This window comes from Sarcophilus harrisii, chromosome 2 (assembly GCF_902635505.1).
Source record: "Sarcophilus harrisii chromosome 2, mSarHar1.11, whole genome shotgun sequence".
In the NCBI taxonomy this organism is placed as follows: Eukaryota; Metazoa; Chordata; class Mammalia; order Dasyuromorphia; family Dasyuridae; genus Sarcophilus; species Sarcophilus harrisii.
The window spans coordinates 349,834,158-349,852,776 of NC_045427.1; the positions used below are offsets into that span (position 1 = coordinate 349,834,158).

Genomic DNA, 18,619 nt, shown 5'->3' on the forward strand with positions numbered 1-18,619 from the left:
GTGGTACATCTTCAGAGGATTGACAAAATATTACAATATAAAAACCTTTAAATTGGAAGAAAATTGTAGTTTCTCAGATAAAAGTCTCATATCTTAAATACATAAAGAACTTTGTCAAATTTATTTAAAAAGTGAGTCATTCCCCAACTGATAAATGGTTGATATGAACAGGCCAAATAATATAGGTAGTTTACTAATTCTCTGGGCATAATTTAAAATTATTTTCCAAAATGTTTGGATCAGTTCACAGTTTTACCAACAGTGAATTAGTGTACCATTTTTCCTATATCCCTTCCAAGACTTTAACTTTCCCCTTCTACCATTTTAACAAATCTAGTAGATATAAGATGATATTTCAAAATTGTTATATGTTGTTGTTATTGCTTGTCCTTATTTCTTAAAGAGGACCATGATATCAGGGAGGTGATGCCATGACATATAAGTGATTTGGATTTAATTGAGGTAGGGCTGTGCAAAGTCACCTGCCTCGAATTCCCCTTCAGAGCCATCTGGGCCCAGTAGCAAGATATAGATCAAGATGGCTAGATATTTTTTTTCATATGACTATAAATTATTTTAATTTCTTCATTGGAAAACTACTTGTTTCTATCTATTGAACATTTACCAATTGGAGAATGGATTCATATTCTTGTAGATTTGACAAAATTATTTTTTACCTTTTTTTTTGCTGAGGCATTTGGAGTTAAGTGACTTGCCCAGGGTCACACAGTTAAGAAATATTAAGTGTATGAGGCCAGATTTGAACTTGGGTCCTTCTGACTTCAGGGCTGGTGCTGCATCACCTAGCTGCCCCTGACAGAGTTCTTTATATATTTAAGATATGAAAGTTTTATCTGTGATTCTGTGACCTGATGACACATTTCTTTTGGGGTAATTGTAACAGTTAAGGAGTTCTTCCTTAATATTGAGCTAACATTTGATTTTAACATCTTTACTGGTTTTTATCAGAGCTAATCTCTCTATAGCTGTTGGTCCTAGTTATGATCTTAGGGGTTGAGAAAAATAAGTATACTTCTCCATGCACATGACAGCCCTTTAATACTTGAAAACAACCATCTCTTTCTTCTTTATGGGGTAAACATCCTTATTTCCTTTAAAAGATCCTGAAATGGCCTCTTCTACTTTTACAACCCTATAGTAATTAGTACAATGTTTTTCAATTAAAAAGTGCTTGCTGACTGATTGAACATTGAAAATTAAGAAATAGAAGATCTATCTTCTGTCACTGTGTAGGCTTCTATCACTGAAGACCTTTCCTACAGGTACATTTCCTGACAACTTTCCCCCAAGGGAAAGCAATTACACAGTGGTTTGTGATCTCCATAATCAGATGAAGTTATTTCCTTTCCTATATTTATTAAAGATATAACTATTTCAAAAGTATCAATTAGAATATTTAACTACTTGATATTGCACCCTATGAAAATCATTTCACTTCCCCTCAGAGACCAATATTTATTGATTTTATAATTTCTTTTCCACATGTACAACTAGGCAATTGAGCATTGTGCTCTATTTTGTGTTTCTGTATTAGTAAAACGAGAGAGAGAATTGATGTTAACAGGATTATACAAGTGTGCTCTTTATCATTAAAAACTATTCATGTTCTGTGAGAGTACTATCAAAGAGTTAAGTTGCAGAATCAGCCAATTTGGAGTGACAATGTATAAAATACTTTGCATTTCATTATCACTTGTATGTGTTCTACTTTCCTTACTTTGCTGAGCTATGGGGGTAGAATTTCTTTGGAGTCAGACAGAAATGGAATTAGGTCTCCCACTCATGTGGTTTCAATTAGGTTCAGTTAAAAATAGCTTCTAATAAAAGGGTTTTCATTTACAATGCTTTAAGACTTTGGTACTTTTAATCCAAACAGAACAAGAAATACCTTTGAAAAACTACTTAATATATTTATTAAGCAGACACCAAAAACAAAGGACCTTATATAACTACCCAGTGCTGATTCCATAAGCAAACATCTTTTGGTTTTGTACACGATGATCTCACTTTCCAATTTCAGCTACATATAAATTCAGTTTTCCTTTTCAAAGTAAATGGCATCCTGTGATAACATGCCAAAGAGAAGGTTATTTAACAGTCCAAAAGAAAAAGATGAAAACTTTTAAAAAGATAATTGGAATACAGAAAAAATATATCTAGCTCGGCAACAAAGGTACTTTTCATTGAGAATCTGGACGAGGATCATTGCCACTCATTTCAGTTAGGTAAATTCAGGCTTTTCTTCACATGCTAATCTTGAACAGCAATGAAAAGCTCAGTCATCACAGTCATCTATCCCTAGGATATCTAGGGGGAAAGAAGAAAATTACTTCAGAGTAGTTATTAATTATTTAAAAACTTATTATATATGTATATATATATATGTCATAACTTATTAAAAATAAAAATCAGTTATTTAAAAAAAAACATGTAAACCATCAATTATTGTAAGTGAGGATATGGTGGGAAGCCTCTCCATGTCTTCCCTTTGCCTATTCCCCAATAACCCTGACCACCCAAAGCAAGTGGAAAGAATGACATGGCTGTTCACACCACTTGGAACAAGTTGGGACACACCAGCTACAAGCCTTCTTGTGAGATGGAAGGGTAGCACAACTGTTGTCTACTCTTCCATTGTGTCCAAAGTCCTCCAGATCATATCACATACCCTGAGACTCTGCCCCTAAGACCATTAAACTTTGTCATCTCTACTCTGACACTGCATCATTAATATAGCTGAACTATTCCATCTGTCCTACAGCTAAACTTATATTGTGCTCTATCCTTCAACTGAAGGAAAAGATATCTTTAAAACAAGGATGATCTCATTTTTTTTCTATTCCTAGTGCTTGACACATAAATAAGTGCTCAATACTTTTTCATTCATTCAGTTGTAATCGGGATAATAGCCAGTGAAGATCCAGGCCTTAGAGCCTGTGCTCACTTCATGGAAGCCTGTAACAGTATTAGAAAGTCTCCCTAACCCCTTGGAGTTATCCATAGGGGTCTTGGGGAAGAAGTAGCTAGCTCTGCTCTGGTGGACCAACTTGCAAGTTCAAATCAATGTTGGAGAGTATTCAGAGTCTATTCTGGAACCCACTGCACTGAGGAGATTCCCTACTAGGATTCTGGATCAGTACAGTCAGCTTGCTGGTATATTTTTCTTAAGAATCAGACCAGTTTCACTATGTTAACTGTTGCTTATTTAAATACTTATATACTGTTACTGTTCTATTACTGTGCCAAGTAGGAATATAATATAATTATGGATACAATATATATGATATGATATACAATATATTATATATATATATATATATATATAAGTAGGAATATAATAATAATTATGGAGCTAATATAAACTGCATGGATTTTGCCTCCCAATGATTCTTAAGTCACAAATGCTCAGTTTTTTGTTTTTTTTTTGCTTTAAAAGATTAGGACTAGAGACACCTAAGTGGCTTAGTGGATAAGTGTTTAGGACCTAGAGTCAAACCCTGAACTTCCTGAGTTCAAATCTAGTCTCAGATAATTCCTAATCTCAGGAATTCCTAGAATTCCTAATTCCTAGGTATTAGAGAGGACATGCTGGACCTCAACCCTATGCTTTATAAAAATTACTAACTTAAACTAGCTTATGGAAATTACTAACAAACATTTAGGGCAGCTAGATGGCAAGTGGATAAAGCACCAGCCCTGGAGTCAGGAGGATCTGAGGTCAAATGTGGCCTCAGACACTTAACACTTACTAGCTGTGTGACCCTAGACAGGTCACTTAAAGCCCATTGCCTCACAAAAACAAAACGAAAGATCAGGATTGCTGCCTAAATCTTTATAGACTTTAAAGTCCACAGGAGAAAATTTTCCAACTAGTCTAGAAAGTCAAAGTAATGAATCCCAAATGCTTAATTCTTTTGGGTTTACTTAACCCACCTCTTTAGGGTTTACTTAATCATTTCCCTCACAAATTGAACTTGTTGTATCATTTGAGAATTCCAGAGAGTAAATTTCTGCTGTCCATGAGGACTCAGAGGACATTTTCCTAGATCTTCAAGGCCTATAGTAAAAACACCCATGGGGGAAATCATGGTATATTGAATATAGAAAGGGACAATTAGAGAGATTTCATTCAGCTGTCCAGTTGGATTTCTTATGTGTTTCAGGGATTCTTGAAGATAAAATATAGATGCTCTGTGTTGTTTTGGGGACCCTGAAGAAATTAATAGTATTAAACCCAGAGTGTGAGGTGGATCCAGAATAGAAAGAGGTCTCTTTAATGAAAGAGGGAGAGGATAAAAGTATTGGAGCAACATTTGAGAATACTACACAAACAACAAATCAAATAGATTTGGTTTTGCATCTGGGATGACTTCCATATATAAATATATATATATATAAAGACCTGCTTTTTCAGGTTTCTGTAGGGACTAATTTTTCTCTGATGGTAGAAAACTGGATTTTCTGTGATTCTTTTTATCTTAATTGTCTTTAGATCAGGGAAGTCCATTTCTAATAACAAGCTATTTCCTTATTACAAAGAAAGCAGTAATATTTGTCAAACTTTGTTAATTCTTTTTGCTTGCTGAATCGGCATAATTCTGTATTTTGGAATATTTGTGATTTTTACCTCTTTGTGTAGGACTATATAAAATCTGTATTATAAATGGAATGACAATGCTTATTCCTGTACAGTATTCAAGGAACTGTTGTGGACATAGAGGGTCTGGACTTTTTATAATGTCCCTTGGATGATTTGATGAGAATGGCAAATTTTTTAATAATAAGAAGAATGTAATGTGGGGACTGACCAATAAGGGCTCAGTCCTTAGAACAGTAATATCTTCCTGTTGCCAATCTAACTGGAGACTCAAAGAGCATGCATTTGAGGATGTGTGATGGACGGTTCTTCTTCCTGCTTAATTCAGACCACATAGGAATATCTTGACTATTTTCTGATGCTATATAAGTAAAAAAACCCCACACTTTTAATCTTCTCTCTTCCCTTCCCAAGATGACAAGAATAGCCAGAACTCATATAAGGCTCTGGGCGTACAGAAAGACAAAAGCAGCAGAGGTGGCCGCAATCTATTGCCAGTAGCCTTACCTATCCACTTGGATACTGCTTGGTTATGAATTCATGGTACATATCACCTCTGTTTCTTTTGTTCATATTTATTCTTTTCAGATTTCACTCAGTTGAAGATAGAATAGATCACATAACTTTAAGGCCATTGAAAGGTTAAAAGAGCCACTAGAGACTGAGCTTCTTAAGTTCAGAGCAGAGGGTGCTGGTAGCTAGAAGCAAATGAACCAGGTGAGAAGCCAGTTCCAGAAACTAACTTGTTTAACCAAGCCTAGAAATTAATTGATCCAGTAACTTAGAAAATATATCCTGCAAGCAAGGGAATGATTTGTCTGTTGCCTCTGCAACACCCAGAAGAGAATTTGAGAAGGAATTCTATAGCAAGTACTTAGTTTAAACGAAAAGACCAAGTTAGCAAAGGAGGGTGCTCCTAAGTTGGGAGATTTCTGCAGTACTCATCGTCGTCTTCTTCTTTTTGCTATATCTCTTCAGTAAATATAGCTTTTTGCAAAAGTTGACTGATATTTGACATGTCAAATAATACTAAAGAACTGGAAATTAGGCTGCTATCAGGGTGAAAACACTGGATGGTTATGAGCAGCAGTATTGAAAATCACTCCCATTCCCTCAGAGTAAGCCCCAGCACAAGAAGAATAAAAGCACTAGCCTTGCTTTGGAGTTTCATCCTGCTACTCTTGAGTGAGGTTAGAGATTGGAGTGAAGTTTCCAAAACTTCATTATAATAAGCAGATAGTCATCAAGCCAGCTTGAACATACATTTGTAGGATTTCATTTTTACAAAGTCTCTTTCTAACTAAGAAGAGAAAAAAAATCCTATCAGTTGCTTGGCATCCATATCCACAAACTAACTGTACTCATTTTTAGAGAGTAAGTCCACAGCCCAAGTATGAGCATTATATCACAATTTTTCTTTTGTTATTTTAGAAGGGAGGAAATGATAAAAGAAGCAGCAAGATAAAAGTAAGCCATAAAGTAAGTAATGTGGAGCCAAAAAGTAAGCAAGAAAGTGAAGTAGAGCCAGAGAACAAGTGAACCAGATAAAGTAGAGAATAACAAGAACATGAAGTATGCACAAAAGTGAGAGTCAAAAAAAGAAAATAAGAGGGTATATCAGATAATTAAGGAGAGGAAGGGAGAGAAGGAGAAAGGGGGAGAGAGACATAGAGAAAGAGAGTTAAAGAGAGGAGCAAAATCAGTGTGGCAAAAAAGAGAATACTCTTCTATGTAATATTATACCTCAAATATTATGATGATATGGGCTACTAAAATCAGCACCCAACAATTCATATTTTTATTTCAACATCAGATATTAAGATAATGAGATAACATAATGAAATCCATAGTAAATTTTCTTCTTTTTTTTTTCCTGAGGCAATTAGGATGAAGTGACTTGCCCAGGGTCACATAATTAAATTTTCTTTTTGAAAAATGATTTCAATTTTTTTATGATACCTACATTTTGGGGTTTTTATTTTATCAAAAATTGGGTTGTTGAGTTCAGTTATTTTTTATTCTTTCTATATTCTTCCTGTTCCTTTGATTTGTTTTCCTATTTCTAACTTGTATCAAATAACTTAAACAATAACTGCTATATAATATAGTTCAAAACCTGGAAAAACTATCCACTTTTGTTCTTTCTTTTCTTTCATTATTTCTGGATCATTTGTGCCTCAAAAGGAATCTGGCTTAGTTCTGGAAAACATCTCCCTGGTATTTTGGTATAGCACTAAATCTATACATTAACTTCCATTGTTCTGTCATTTTTATCATTGTATTGAGCCATGATCATTGAATATCCATCCATCCAATTAGCTAAACTCTTTTTTTTATTTCTTTAAGGAGTATAAATATAGAGCATATTTTGAGAGACTTATTCGCAAATATTTTGTTCACTTTTAGAGTTACTCTGGATATGATTTTCCTTTCTATTCCATCCTAGACATTAATTGATATATAGAAATACTATTGACTTTAGGATGTTGGCTTTCTTTTTCTTTGCTTTGTAATATATATGGATACATACATATGCATTAATAGTTATAATTTGTCAAAGGCTGCTCCTGTATCTTTTGATATAGACAGGACAGGTTGGTGGTATGGTATGTAAGAATGTTGGGCCTGGAATCAGGAAGATTCATCTCCTGAGTTCAAATCTGGCCTCAGACACTAACTAGCTATGTGACTAGGCAAGTCACTTAACCCCAAATGCTTCAGTTTCCTTATATGTAAAAATTAGTTGGAGAAGGAAATGGCAAACCAATCTGTTCTTGCCAATAAAATCTCACAAGAGATCATGAAAAGTTGGACTTGACAGAAACAGATGAATAACATCAATTTGATATCATGTGGTCGGAGGGTTTTTTGTTTTAGTCCAGCATCAAATAACAGAAAAGGGGTTGGGAATAAAATATTAAATTATCTGTAAAACATGTATAAAGATCTATAAAAATGATCTGTAAAAGATCTTACAATGTGATCATTTTAAAGTATCAACCAGTATCTTGGGTATGTCAGAATGGATATATACTTCATCCTGAAAATTGAGAGGGAAAAAAATCAATATACTGAGTAGACAAACTTGAAGAGGATCCTAGGCTATGATGAAACATATCGAAGACATATGAAGTTGGAAAAAGGAGAACTATCAGAAGTCACTTTGAACTAGGAGATCAGAAGCCCAGGTGGAAGACACCATCACAACGAAAAGCAACAGGATTCTGGAAGCCAGGCAGCTTGAGTATAACAGCTAGAGGAATTTAGAAATTGGAGCCCAGTTATTGAAATTCTTGTTCCACTGATCATAAGGCAATAAGCTTATGTCTGTTTTCTTCCTCTGAGTTCGTTCATAGAAGCCTAAAGATTTTTCTTTTAGAAGGAGATTGCATAGGGTTCAGAACTAACAAAATAATAAAGAGATACAGCTCCACCAAATAGAGAAGGATTTATACCAGGAAACCCAACTTAATAGATAGCAAGTTCAGCAGTAAGGGAAGGGGCAAACAGCTGTGGTTAAAAAACCTGAACACTACACCACATTCTTAACATATGATTATATTGTTTCTATAATATTGAACCATCTTTGCATCTGTGGTATAAATTCAATTTGATCATAATGAATATTTTTAGATTTTGCTAAGATTTTAATTAAAATTGTAAAATTAGTATTCATTAATGATATTGTAGTTCTCTTTCTCTGCTTTTTAATCTTTTCTGATTTAGGTTTTAGGACACTGACCTCATAAAATAGATGTGATAGTGATTTTTTTCTCAATTTTTATGAATAATCTGTAATTTGTTTAATATTAATTTTTGAGAAAAATGTGATAGAATTCTTCATGAAATCATCTGGATGAGTTTCTCCCTCTTTAGATTTGTTCAGTTCTAAGAAAGTCTTACTATTATGCCACTGGTTACCTATATCATTTTATCATTCAATTAACTTTTTCCTCTTTGAATTTATATTCTATATTAATATGTGAATAGATGTTTGCAAAACAAACTCTGGGTTTATACTTTATCCCCTTCCTGATTCCCTACTATATTATTTAGTGATTAATTGGTTGATATCAATTAGCCAACAAAGTGAATAAGTTTTTATAAATGGGAATTTTTGATTGTAGTATAGCAAGAAAAAGTTGATAGAAAAACATTCCTCTAAAAGTCTGTAATAATCTTTCACAAATAACATATACAACACATTGAACCTAAGTTTAGAGAGCATATGTGGAAAAGAGGTAATTCTCAGCTTCTGGTTGATGAAAGTTCCATTTTTCCTTGAAGCTTCTCTAAAGCTCAGCTTCTTCACAATCCCATATTGGGTCTCATAACTGAATTTGGGGGTTGCAAAATTATGATTTATTATCAGTAAATGTTTAATTTGCATACCTTACATACCTATATGCCCAGAGTCACTTAAAAATTTTTCAGGTGAAAAGGGGTTACAAGTGGAAAAAATTTAAGAAGCCTCCTTTCTGGATTCCCAGGGAGTAGGACCCTTGTAGAGTCCTGAAGCTGTACTTCTTTCCACTTGTTCAATTGGTCCTCTTTCATTTAGCTGAATACCTTGTTTGGTACTGGTCCGGTCTCTTTGGTGACAAGGCCAGTGTGAGGATGGGATGGTACAATAAAAGTACAAGGAATCTACCTTCTCAAAGAGCTTGAGAACTTAACTAATGAACCAGTGTGATATCTAGGTTTTTCCTTTAATATCATTTTTTCCATATTGAATCCAGAAATATATCTAGTTCTTTCAAGCAATACTAATCTATCTTTTCATCTGATTTGATCCAAAGGTTAGAAGAACTTCATTCCTTCCCAAACTAGTCTTAATATAAATCATGTAGGCTAGACAGGTAGCTAGACAGCACTGTGGATAGAGCTCCTGTTGGATTTGAATTAAAAATTGACCTCAGACACTTTCTGTGTGACCCTGGGCAAGTCAGTTAATTCTGTTTGCCTCAATTCTCTTATCTGTAAAATCATCTGGAGAAGGAAGTGGCAAACCACTCCAGTATCATTGCCAAGTAAACCTCAAATGGGTATCATGAAGAGAGGGATACAACAGAACTGAATGAAAAACAAGATTACATTTAGCCTATTTATACCTTTGACTGACTGATTCTATAGAAATATTTAAGAATTGTTTACAGGTAGTTTACATGCTTGCTTAATTCTGTAACTGAAAGATATTCTCACTTGATAAATATAAAGCTTAAAGAATTTGGGGTTAGGGTTATGGGGTACAGTCTTCTTACATTTTGATATTACTGTTGATTTATTGTCCATAATCTCCTTATTTATTTCTATGAATTTATGAATTTTTATTTTTGCTTTGTTAGTATGGTTATCACACTTGCTTTTTAGGATTCACTTGATTAAGTGGTGTTAAAGGTGCCAAAGGGAGGTGCCTAATCAAGATTATATGACATGAATTTGTAGTGGAACCAGTGAGCATGATTTTTTTATTTTTCTCTAGCTTTATTCATAGGCAAGTTAATAAGAACAAAGGCAATGGATGATGGGAACAATCTAAAGCTGCAGCTTAGTAGGAAAAAATTAGTGACAAGACTCTGAGTGCAAGGGTTTTCAGAAGAAGAAAGTGTAGAGTTAAACAAATTTACTAAGGGATAGGATAGAGAATTAGAGGGAAGGAGAGTATAGTCAATGTAGTGGTAATACCCAGGATCAGAGTGAGAATGAAGAAAAAGATTAGTCATTGAATGGCAGGAGAAGGGTGGAATGACAACAGATATGTTCAGATAAAGAAACTTTAGAATTCATGAACATGGACTTTTCCTGTTTTGTTCCAATCTTATTAGTATAAATTTGTGATCAAAGTAACATTGGATAGAAGTAATGGTTCACATTATTCAATGACTCCAAAAATGAGATCTAATTCTATCCCTGGATCTCTATGGTCATTTTCCAAGCTATCCAATTCTTGAGTCCAATTCCTGTTATTTCCCCAGCTCCTACCCCCTGGGTGCCAAGTAGTCCTAGAAACTCACAATCCTTTCTTCTAGACTAGAATGTTGTTTGTGGAGGCCAATACTTTCTCTGAAAGTAGCCTTCCCAATATATTCTCATAGCAATTTTTCTAAGCGAACAATGGAATAAACTAGAATGGTACATATAAGGCAGTAAATTTGTATTTCAAAAAGAAACTAAAAGACCTGAGTATGTTCATTTTTAATATACAGGGTTCTTTTTTTTTTTTAAACAAACAATTATTTCTAACTAATGCAGACATCTCTGAAAACAGAATCTTTTTGCTACAAGTAGTGAACCTGCATATTTAATAATTGTCAATTTCTTACATCTTATTATATATATTAATCATTGTTCATAGCATCTATATTAATATATTAATATAAAGTTTTAAAACTTACCCTAAAAATATAAATGGGAAAATGTTCCTTAGGTTTATGGGTAAGAATGTTTTATAGTTACTATTCTTACTACATGATCTTAGTAAATTCTTTTGCAAAAAGCTAATTGTGTCTACTGGCTCTTTATGAGTATCACACTTGTTGGGATTCATAAGGTTCAGTAACAGGAGTAGATATCTACAGGTATTCTTGGACCTAAGGTAATAACCACCTTCTGGGGATTAAAACTGCCAGAAAGACTATAAGTTGAAGGAAGTATTCTGAGAAACTTCTACATATAAATGTGTATTAGTCTCTCCAAAGACACAATTTCTGACTTGATTGTTAAAATAAATTCCAATGAAAATGCTAGAATAATCTTATTGCTACAATAATAGAGAAGTAAGGGAACACCTCTAAGGTCATTTCTATCCTTCCAGCTCTAGAATGCCATTTCTGTTCAAGCTCTACTCAGTCCCAATCTTTTCCTCTGTCAAGTGCTTATTATTATGTGATCTTGAACAATTGACTTCATCATTCTTGGTCTCAGTTTTCTCATCTGTTAAAATGAGGAACATGAATCCCATTAACTCTAAAATCCTTTCCAGCTCTAAATATATATTATCAGTTCAATCTGCTTATCCTTCACCGATTCTTCAAGTGCTCCATGTCTCCTACATCAACTTTTCATTTATTTATTTATTTTTTTTTTTTTTTACCAACTGTTGGAACATAGACAAGATATCGAATAATCACAGAAATCTGCAAAGTCCAAAAGTGAGCTTTACTTATCAGGTTCTTCTATATTACTGCCAAATTTGCTAGGAACCTCAACTTCTATGACTAAAATTAGCTAGGCGGGATGCCTATCAACATGTGGTTTTGCTATTTTTAGTTGGGGGGAGGGGTGGGAAGAGGAAAGCTAGGGAAGGACAGAATGTAGAATGGAGTTTAAGCACAGTCTAGATTAAGCCTAGAGAGGAAAGAGTTGTCTGATACTTCTAAGTTATATATTCTTATTGTATGAAATAAAGGCATTTAGCCTATTTTCAAAACTGCATTAAACATTCAAAATTATACAAATATAGTTGAAATTAGCTTTGTGGATATTTTTCATCTCCCAAACTGTGAATAGTTTCATTTGTTACATGAATAACCAAGTTGACTGAGAACAAATTAAAACAAGTTTTTTTTTTTTTTTACTTGATGTTCTAATGGCTTCTATTTACTTTAAATTGTAACGATCATTTATTTTTTTAAGGAGATATTTACTCTTTTAGCATTCATATTTAATGTGAGGCAGAATAGTATAATTGAAAGAGTGCGAACATGTAGGTGCAAATCACTTACCCTTAATGATCCTCAGTTTCCTCAGGGATGGCATCAGGAAAATTAAATCTGTACTTCATAAGGCTATTATGTAAATCAGTTTAGGTAGTATAGAGTTTCAAAAACCTTAAAATGCTCTGCAAATGTCAACTATTATTATTAAAATAACCAGCTAACTGTACTATGTCTAAGTGCGGGAATTATATGGTTCATAATGAAATAATTTTGCTAGGATATAAATATCTACTCTTTTCAGTATTTTATATGTAGCTTGATATTTGCCTAGAAGTTAAGGCAATGAAATTTTTAATAGAAAAGACCCAAGCATGTGTTATCATGTTATCTTAGAATCTAAAACTAGTACTAAGCTCCTAAAATACTGCTTTGCTAATTGGCTTGTAGAGACGTAATAGTACCACACTAAGCAGATCATCTAATTGACTTTAACAAAAATGTATCTCCTGCTTAGAGCAAAACAATGGAGCATAAGTAAAATATCCATCAATGAAAAAAATTAAGTGCTATATTGGCTTTTACTTGATTTAAATGAAACAAGAAAAATCTATGATATAACTATTTGAGACATCTTACATTTTACAAAACACTATAATTTTTCTGGCCAAGAAAGTTATGCCAGCTATAATTACTGATATTAATTTTTTTTCCATTTTGGATTAAGAACTACTTTCATTGATGAACAAATCAAATTTTTTCATAAAGATCCTAAATATGAACACTAAGTAGAGTTGTGCCATCCAGTGGTATGTGGAGATGATGCAAGGAAAATGTCCAAATACTGATGTGATAAGTAGTTCATAATTAAGCTTTTAGAATCCAACTTCAATTCAGTAGATTTTTAGGTAGTATTCCCACTGAAATTCACCACATACTTCAAATGATCAGGATCATAATGGGTCCATATAATTCTTAGAAAATGATCACAATACCTTTCTTGGCTCTGCTTCTCAGTTTGCTGACTAAGCCATAATGCCTCGGCTATCTTCTTTTCCTGAAAGCTTCATTAAATATCTGAGGCTTTCTCTCTGGCACATTCTTCCATTACTATAAGCCCTCCTCTTACTTTTTAAAAATTATAATAATAGTTTTTTATTTTTCAAAATACATATGAAGATAGTTTTCAATATTCACCCTTGCAAAACCCTATGTTCCAAATTTTTCTCCCTCCCTTCTCCCACCCCATCCCCTAGACACCAAGAAATCCAATATAAGTTAAACATGTGCAATTCTTCTAAACATATTTCCACATTTACCATGCTGCACAAGAAAAAACAGATCAAAAAGGAAAAAAATGAGAAAGAAAAAAACAAGCAAGCAAACAACAACAAAAAGGTGAAAATACTATGTTGTAATCCACATTTAATCCCCTAGTCCTCTCTGTAAATGCAGATGGCTCTCTTCATCATAAGTCTATTGGAATTGGTCTGAATCACATCATTGTTGAAAAGAGATAAGTCCATAACATTTGATCATTATATAATCTTGTTGCTGCTGTGTACAATATATTCTCTTGATTCTACTCATTTCACTTAGAATCAGTTCATGTAAGTTTCTCCAGGCATCTCTAAAATCATCCTGGTGATTGTTTCTTACAGAACAATAATATTTCATATCATTCATATACCATAACTTATTCAGCTATTCCCCAATTGATGGATTCCTCAGTTTCTAGTTCCTTACCATTACAAGAAGAGTTGCTACAAACATTTTTGCACATGTGGGTCCTTTCCCCTTTTTTATGATCTCTTTGGTATATAAATCCAGTAAAGACCTTGCCTGATCAAAGGGTATTCACAGTTTGATAACTGTGGGCATAGTTCCAAATTGCTCCCCAGAATGATTAGATCAGTTTATTTACAACTCTACCAACAATATATTAGTATCCCAATTTCCCCCCATCCTCTCCAAAATTTATCATTATTTTTCCTGTCATCTTAGCCAATATAAAAGATATGAAGTGATACCTCAAAGTTGTCTTAATTTGCATTTCTCTAATCATTAGTGATTTAGACCATTTTTTTATATGATTAAAAATAAGCACTCTTCTTTCATTGATGATTTTTTTCCTAGAAGTTCCACTTAGAGGAAAGGCCCAAGTTGGTCATCCTTTATTCTTCTCCTGTCATTGTTTCTGACTTTTCTACTATCTCTTCCACAATTCTCCACCTCCCTCCCCCAATACCTTTTCTCCTATTTCTCATATGTTTTTAGGTTGTATCTTTCTCATCTGAATATTTTTATGTGGTGTTTTCCTCATTTTAATGTAACACAAGGCCTGGAACATAGTAAATTCTTAATAAGAATCCTTGTTGTTATCAGAGTAAAACTAAATAGATTTTATATATATACTACTAATATTATCTTAAAATCTCTACTTGATATGAGTTATGAAAAGAATAGAGACTTTGGAATTTCAGATTTTAGTCTGAGATAAATTATTGAATGATTTGGAGCCCTTCTTGTCTACTGATTCTGATTCTTCCTCACTACAGATATAGAGCAACCTCAGTTCCTCCTAAGAGACTAACGTAGAAGCATCAAGATGTCATAGAAAATAAGAGCATGTAAAATATGATGAATTTAAAAAATGTTCCTGAAAGAATAGAGTTAGAAGAGCTAAAGTTTCTTCTAAAGCTGAGCCTTGTGAAGAAAGACAAGAACAACAAAATGGGTTTTAAAATGTTATTGCTGAAAAAGGAAGTAATAGGGAAAAGTAGGGATACGATGCTACCTTGGTATGGGTGGGATGTGGATATTTATGGGGACTACAATTTGGGAAGAATACTGAATCTCAAAGATGAAAATAGTTCTTTGAAAATTAGATTTTGGCAAGGGGAACCCAGTGAAGCTATGAGAGACCAAGAAATACCAAAACAAATTATAAAGAATAAGAAAATAAGACAGAATGTGAAATATCTTATAAGAAAAATGACATATCTGAAGAACAGATTAAGAAGAAAAATGTAAGAATAATTTGGTTGCCAGAAAGTTGTGACCAAAAAGAGAACCTTAATACAATAATACAGGAAATAATCCATGAAAAAAGTAAAACTAGAAAAAAAATCCATCGATCAACACACCTCAAAGAGATCCTGGGTGGAAAACACATAGGAATATTATTGCCAAATTTTGAAATCCCCAGTTCAAAGAAAAAATGTTGCAAGAAACAAGAAAAAACAATTCAAATATGCTGAATTGTATAAGATTTATCAGCAGCTATAATAAAAGACCTCAGGTGCTGAAATCCTATCTACCAACAATCAAAAGAACTATGCTTCTGGCCAAAAGTATATCCAGCAAAGTTATCTATAATTTGAATGAGAAGAAATGGACATTTAACAAACGCAGATTTTCAGGACTTTCTATCAACCAAACTGAACTTAATAGGAAATTTAACATATGAGTCAATATGAAAGATCAATTTTAAGGAACTTAAATGGACAAACTGTTCAAACATGGACAAATTGTTTATTTTTTTTACATGGGAAAATATATACTTTATGTTGAAGATTCACATCAACAATAAGGTAGCTCAAAATAAAGATTGGCAGAGTCAAGGTAAAATTAGTAATTAAGTGATATAAATTAGGTGCAAAGGAATAGATAAAGAGGATTTAAGAGGCTCATAGTTCTGAAAACCTATTCATATTAGGAATGGGTTCAATAGGCAACATTACATATATGCCATGAAGAATATAGCATCCTTTAAAATCTACAAAGAAATAAGGGGGAAAAGATGAGAAGATGGGGAAGTAAAAGGTGAGGCAAGAAGACTAGAAAGGAATCCTTAAGTGAGGTGAGGTTAAAAAACAAAAACTTTTTTTCCGAGCAAACAAATACATTTTCATTAACTCAGCATTTGGAAAGAAAACCAAGAAGGATTGTTTATTCTTAGATTTGCTACTTTGGATTCCAATTACTTTAATGCTGACTGACTTATGGATCGTACAGAGGAATTTGTAAAATTGATATATAAGGTAGTAGAAATTCTAGTGATAAATGATAAATCTCAAAACCTTTCAAAGAAAATTATTATAAAAATGAAGTAAGGATAATTTTTCTACCAATATTAATAAGTACTTGCCAAATTATTTTAAAAATTAAATTCTTAATTTTTTTTATACATTTCAATAAGTTACTTTTCAAAAGTTGCATATTTAAAACTGTCTTATTATTTATTTTCTAATTTTCATTCCCAGTATAATTTTTTGTTCTCCCACAGTATTTGGTAAATATGGCATATTTCTTTTTAAAATTTTATTTTATTATTATAGCTTTTTATTTACAAAACATATGCATGGGCAATTTTTCAACATTGACCCTTGCAAAACCTTCTGTTCCAACTTTTCCTCTCCTCCTTACCTCCTCCCCTAGATGGCAGGTAGTCCAATACATATTAAATATGTTAAAGTATATGTTAAATCCAATATATAAATATATATATATATTTATACAGTTATCTTACTGCACAAGAAAAATCGGATCTATAAAGAAAGAAAAAAACCTGAGAAGGAAAACAAAAATGCAAATAAACAATAACAGAAAGAATGAAAATGCTATGTTGTAGTCTATATTCATTTCCCATAGTTCTCTCTCTGGGGGTAGCTGATTCTCTTCTTTACTGAACAATTGGAACTGGTTTGAATCATCTCATTGTTGAAGACAGAATATGGCATATTTCAAGGCATAGTTTATACAAGGCTCATTCTTATATCCTTTGACCACTCCATTCTACCTTTTCCCTCCCTTATACAGAATCCTACTATGTAGTTGACTCCTAAAACTATCTCTCTATTCCCATACTTTATCCCAATATCTAGACCTACATCTTTGGTAGTCTACTAAACGTTGTTATCTGGATATCCTAGAGATAGCCTAAACTGTTCTTGTCTCTCTTCCAAAATTTCTCTTTCTTTGAATTCACAGATTTCTTTCAGTGAGACCACCATTCATTCAAACAGCTGTGTTATAAAGCAGGGATGAGAAACACTTTTTCTGCCAAGGGCCACTCATGACATTACTTGTGGGCCATACAAAATTATCAACTTAAAAATTCAAGGAGTTTGTTGTACCTAGCTAGGTAACATATATATATATATAATATATATATATATATACATTATTCCTCACTCCTCTTTTAAAGTTTTGATATTCTTTGATTGTTCTCTCTCCCTTCCACCCCACATTCAATGCTGCCAAGTTCTGTTAATTCTCTGAAGTCCTATTTCCACCATTACTACACAAGAAGAGAGTCTCATTTGTACCCACAGAAATTCTTGTGATAGCTTCTTAATAAACCCTCTACCTTCAATCTCTGTTCCTGTTCAATTTGTTCTACAAATACATGCTAGATTCATTTATATATATATATATATATAAAGAATTGACACTGAGTCAAGATGGTGAAGTAAGATGAAGCAGTACAATCTAGCTCTCCTCCATAAATATCACACAAAGACCTAGAAAATGACCATACCGATTCCTCATTGGGAAACCCAAGGTAAAATCAGTGAATCATTTTTTTCTAACCAGATTGGCTAGGAAAATAAAGGCTTGTTTACATAACATAGTCAATAGGGTACGATATGGAGCATTATAGTTCTGAGACTAAACTTGGGCCTGGGGCTCTGCACAAGAGCAAAATGAAGTCCCCAATCTAGCATAGAAGGGGCTGATCTGAAATAGGGAACAGAAACAAGTACCAAAATAGTACCTCTGCTGTTTTTACCCTAGAACTATGCCACACTGTGGAACAAGGAAGGTAATGTCCCTAGAGGTAGCTAATCAGAATGAGAAGTCATGGATATGAGGCTGTGTACTGGGGAAAGAGCAAGAAAAGAAGTGAAGAGAACCAGTGGGGTTCTGACCCTAAGTGGAGTGAGGTTTCAGATATAGTTCCCAATCCAGTCTGAAGCTTATAGCATAATAATCAAGACAGGAAGTTCAGATCAAGGGTATAATGCAGTTCTGTCAATCTGAACCTGCAAGAACCTTCTGCTAGCCATCAATAGTTTATTACAGCAGCAGTCTACTGAGACTTTATTTAGAAAAGTCCACAATTGTGATAATCAGGTGGAAATCCAAGTCAAGAAAATACAAAACTTAGATAAGGAGGGCAATGATCAGATCTTTTCCTTATCAGACCACTTTGTGAACACTGAAAGCTTGCAAATCTCAAACTTGAACTAGTCTGGAGATCCACAACATTTAATACACAGAGGAAGCACCAACCTGATACAGAAATACAAATACAAAACACAGTCATCTTTTCCTGTGAAGC

At 33.4% G+C, this 18,619-nt stretch overlaps 1 protein-coding gene across 2 annotated transcripts in view; it reads right to left on the reverse strand.

Annotated features, from left to right (window-relative positions):
- Positions 1-1,519: 1,519 nt before the first annotated feature.
- Positions 1,520-18,619, reverse strand: part of MEIKIN (meiotic kinetochore factor) — a 116,268-nt gene continuing 99,168 nt past the window's right edge. For both annotated transcript variants that reach the window (XM_031953091.1, XM_031953090.1), the window contains exon 16: positions 1,520-2,328. In XM_031953091.1, coding sequence (XP_031808951.1) covers positions 2,297-2,328 — 32 coding nt within the window. In that variant the 3' untranslated portion in view covers positions 1,520-2,296. The remainder of the gene's footprint in view (positions 2,329-18,619) is intronic.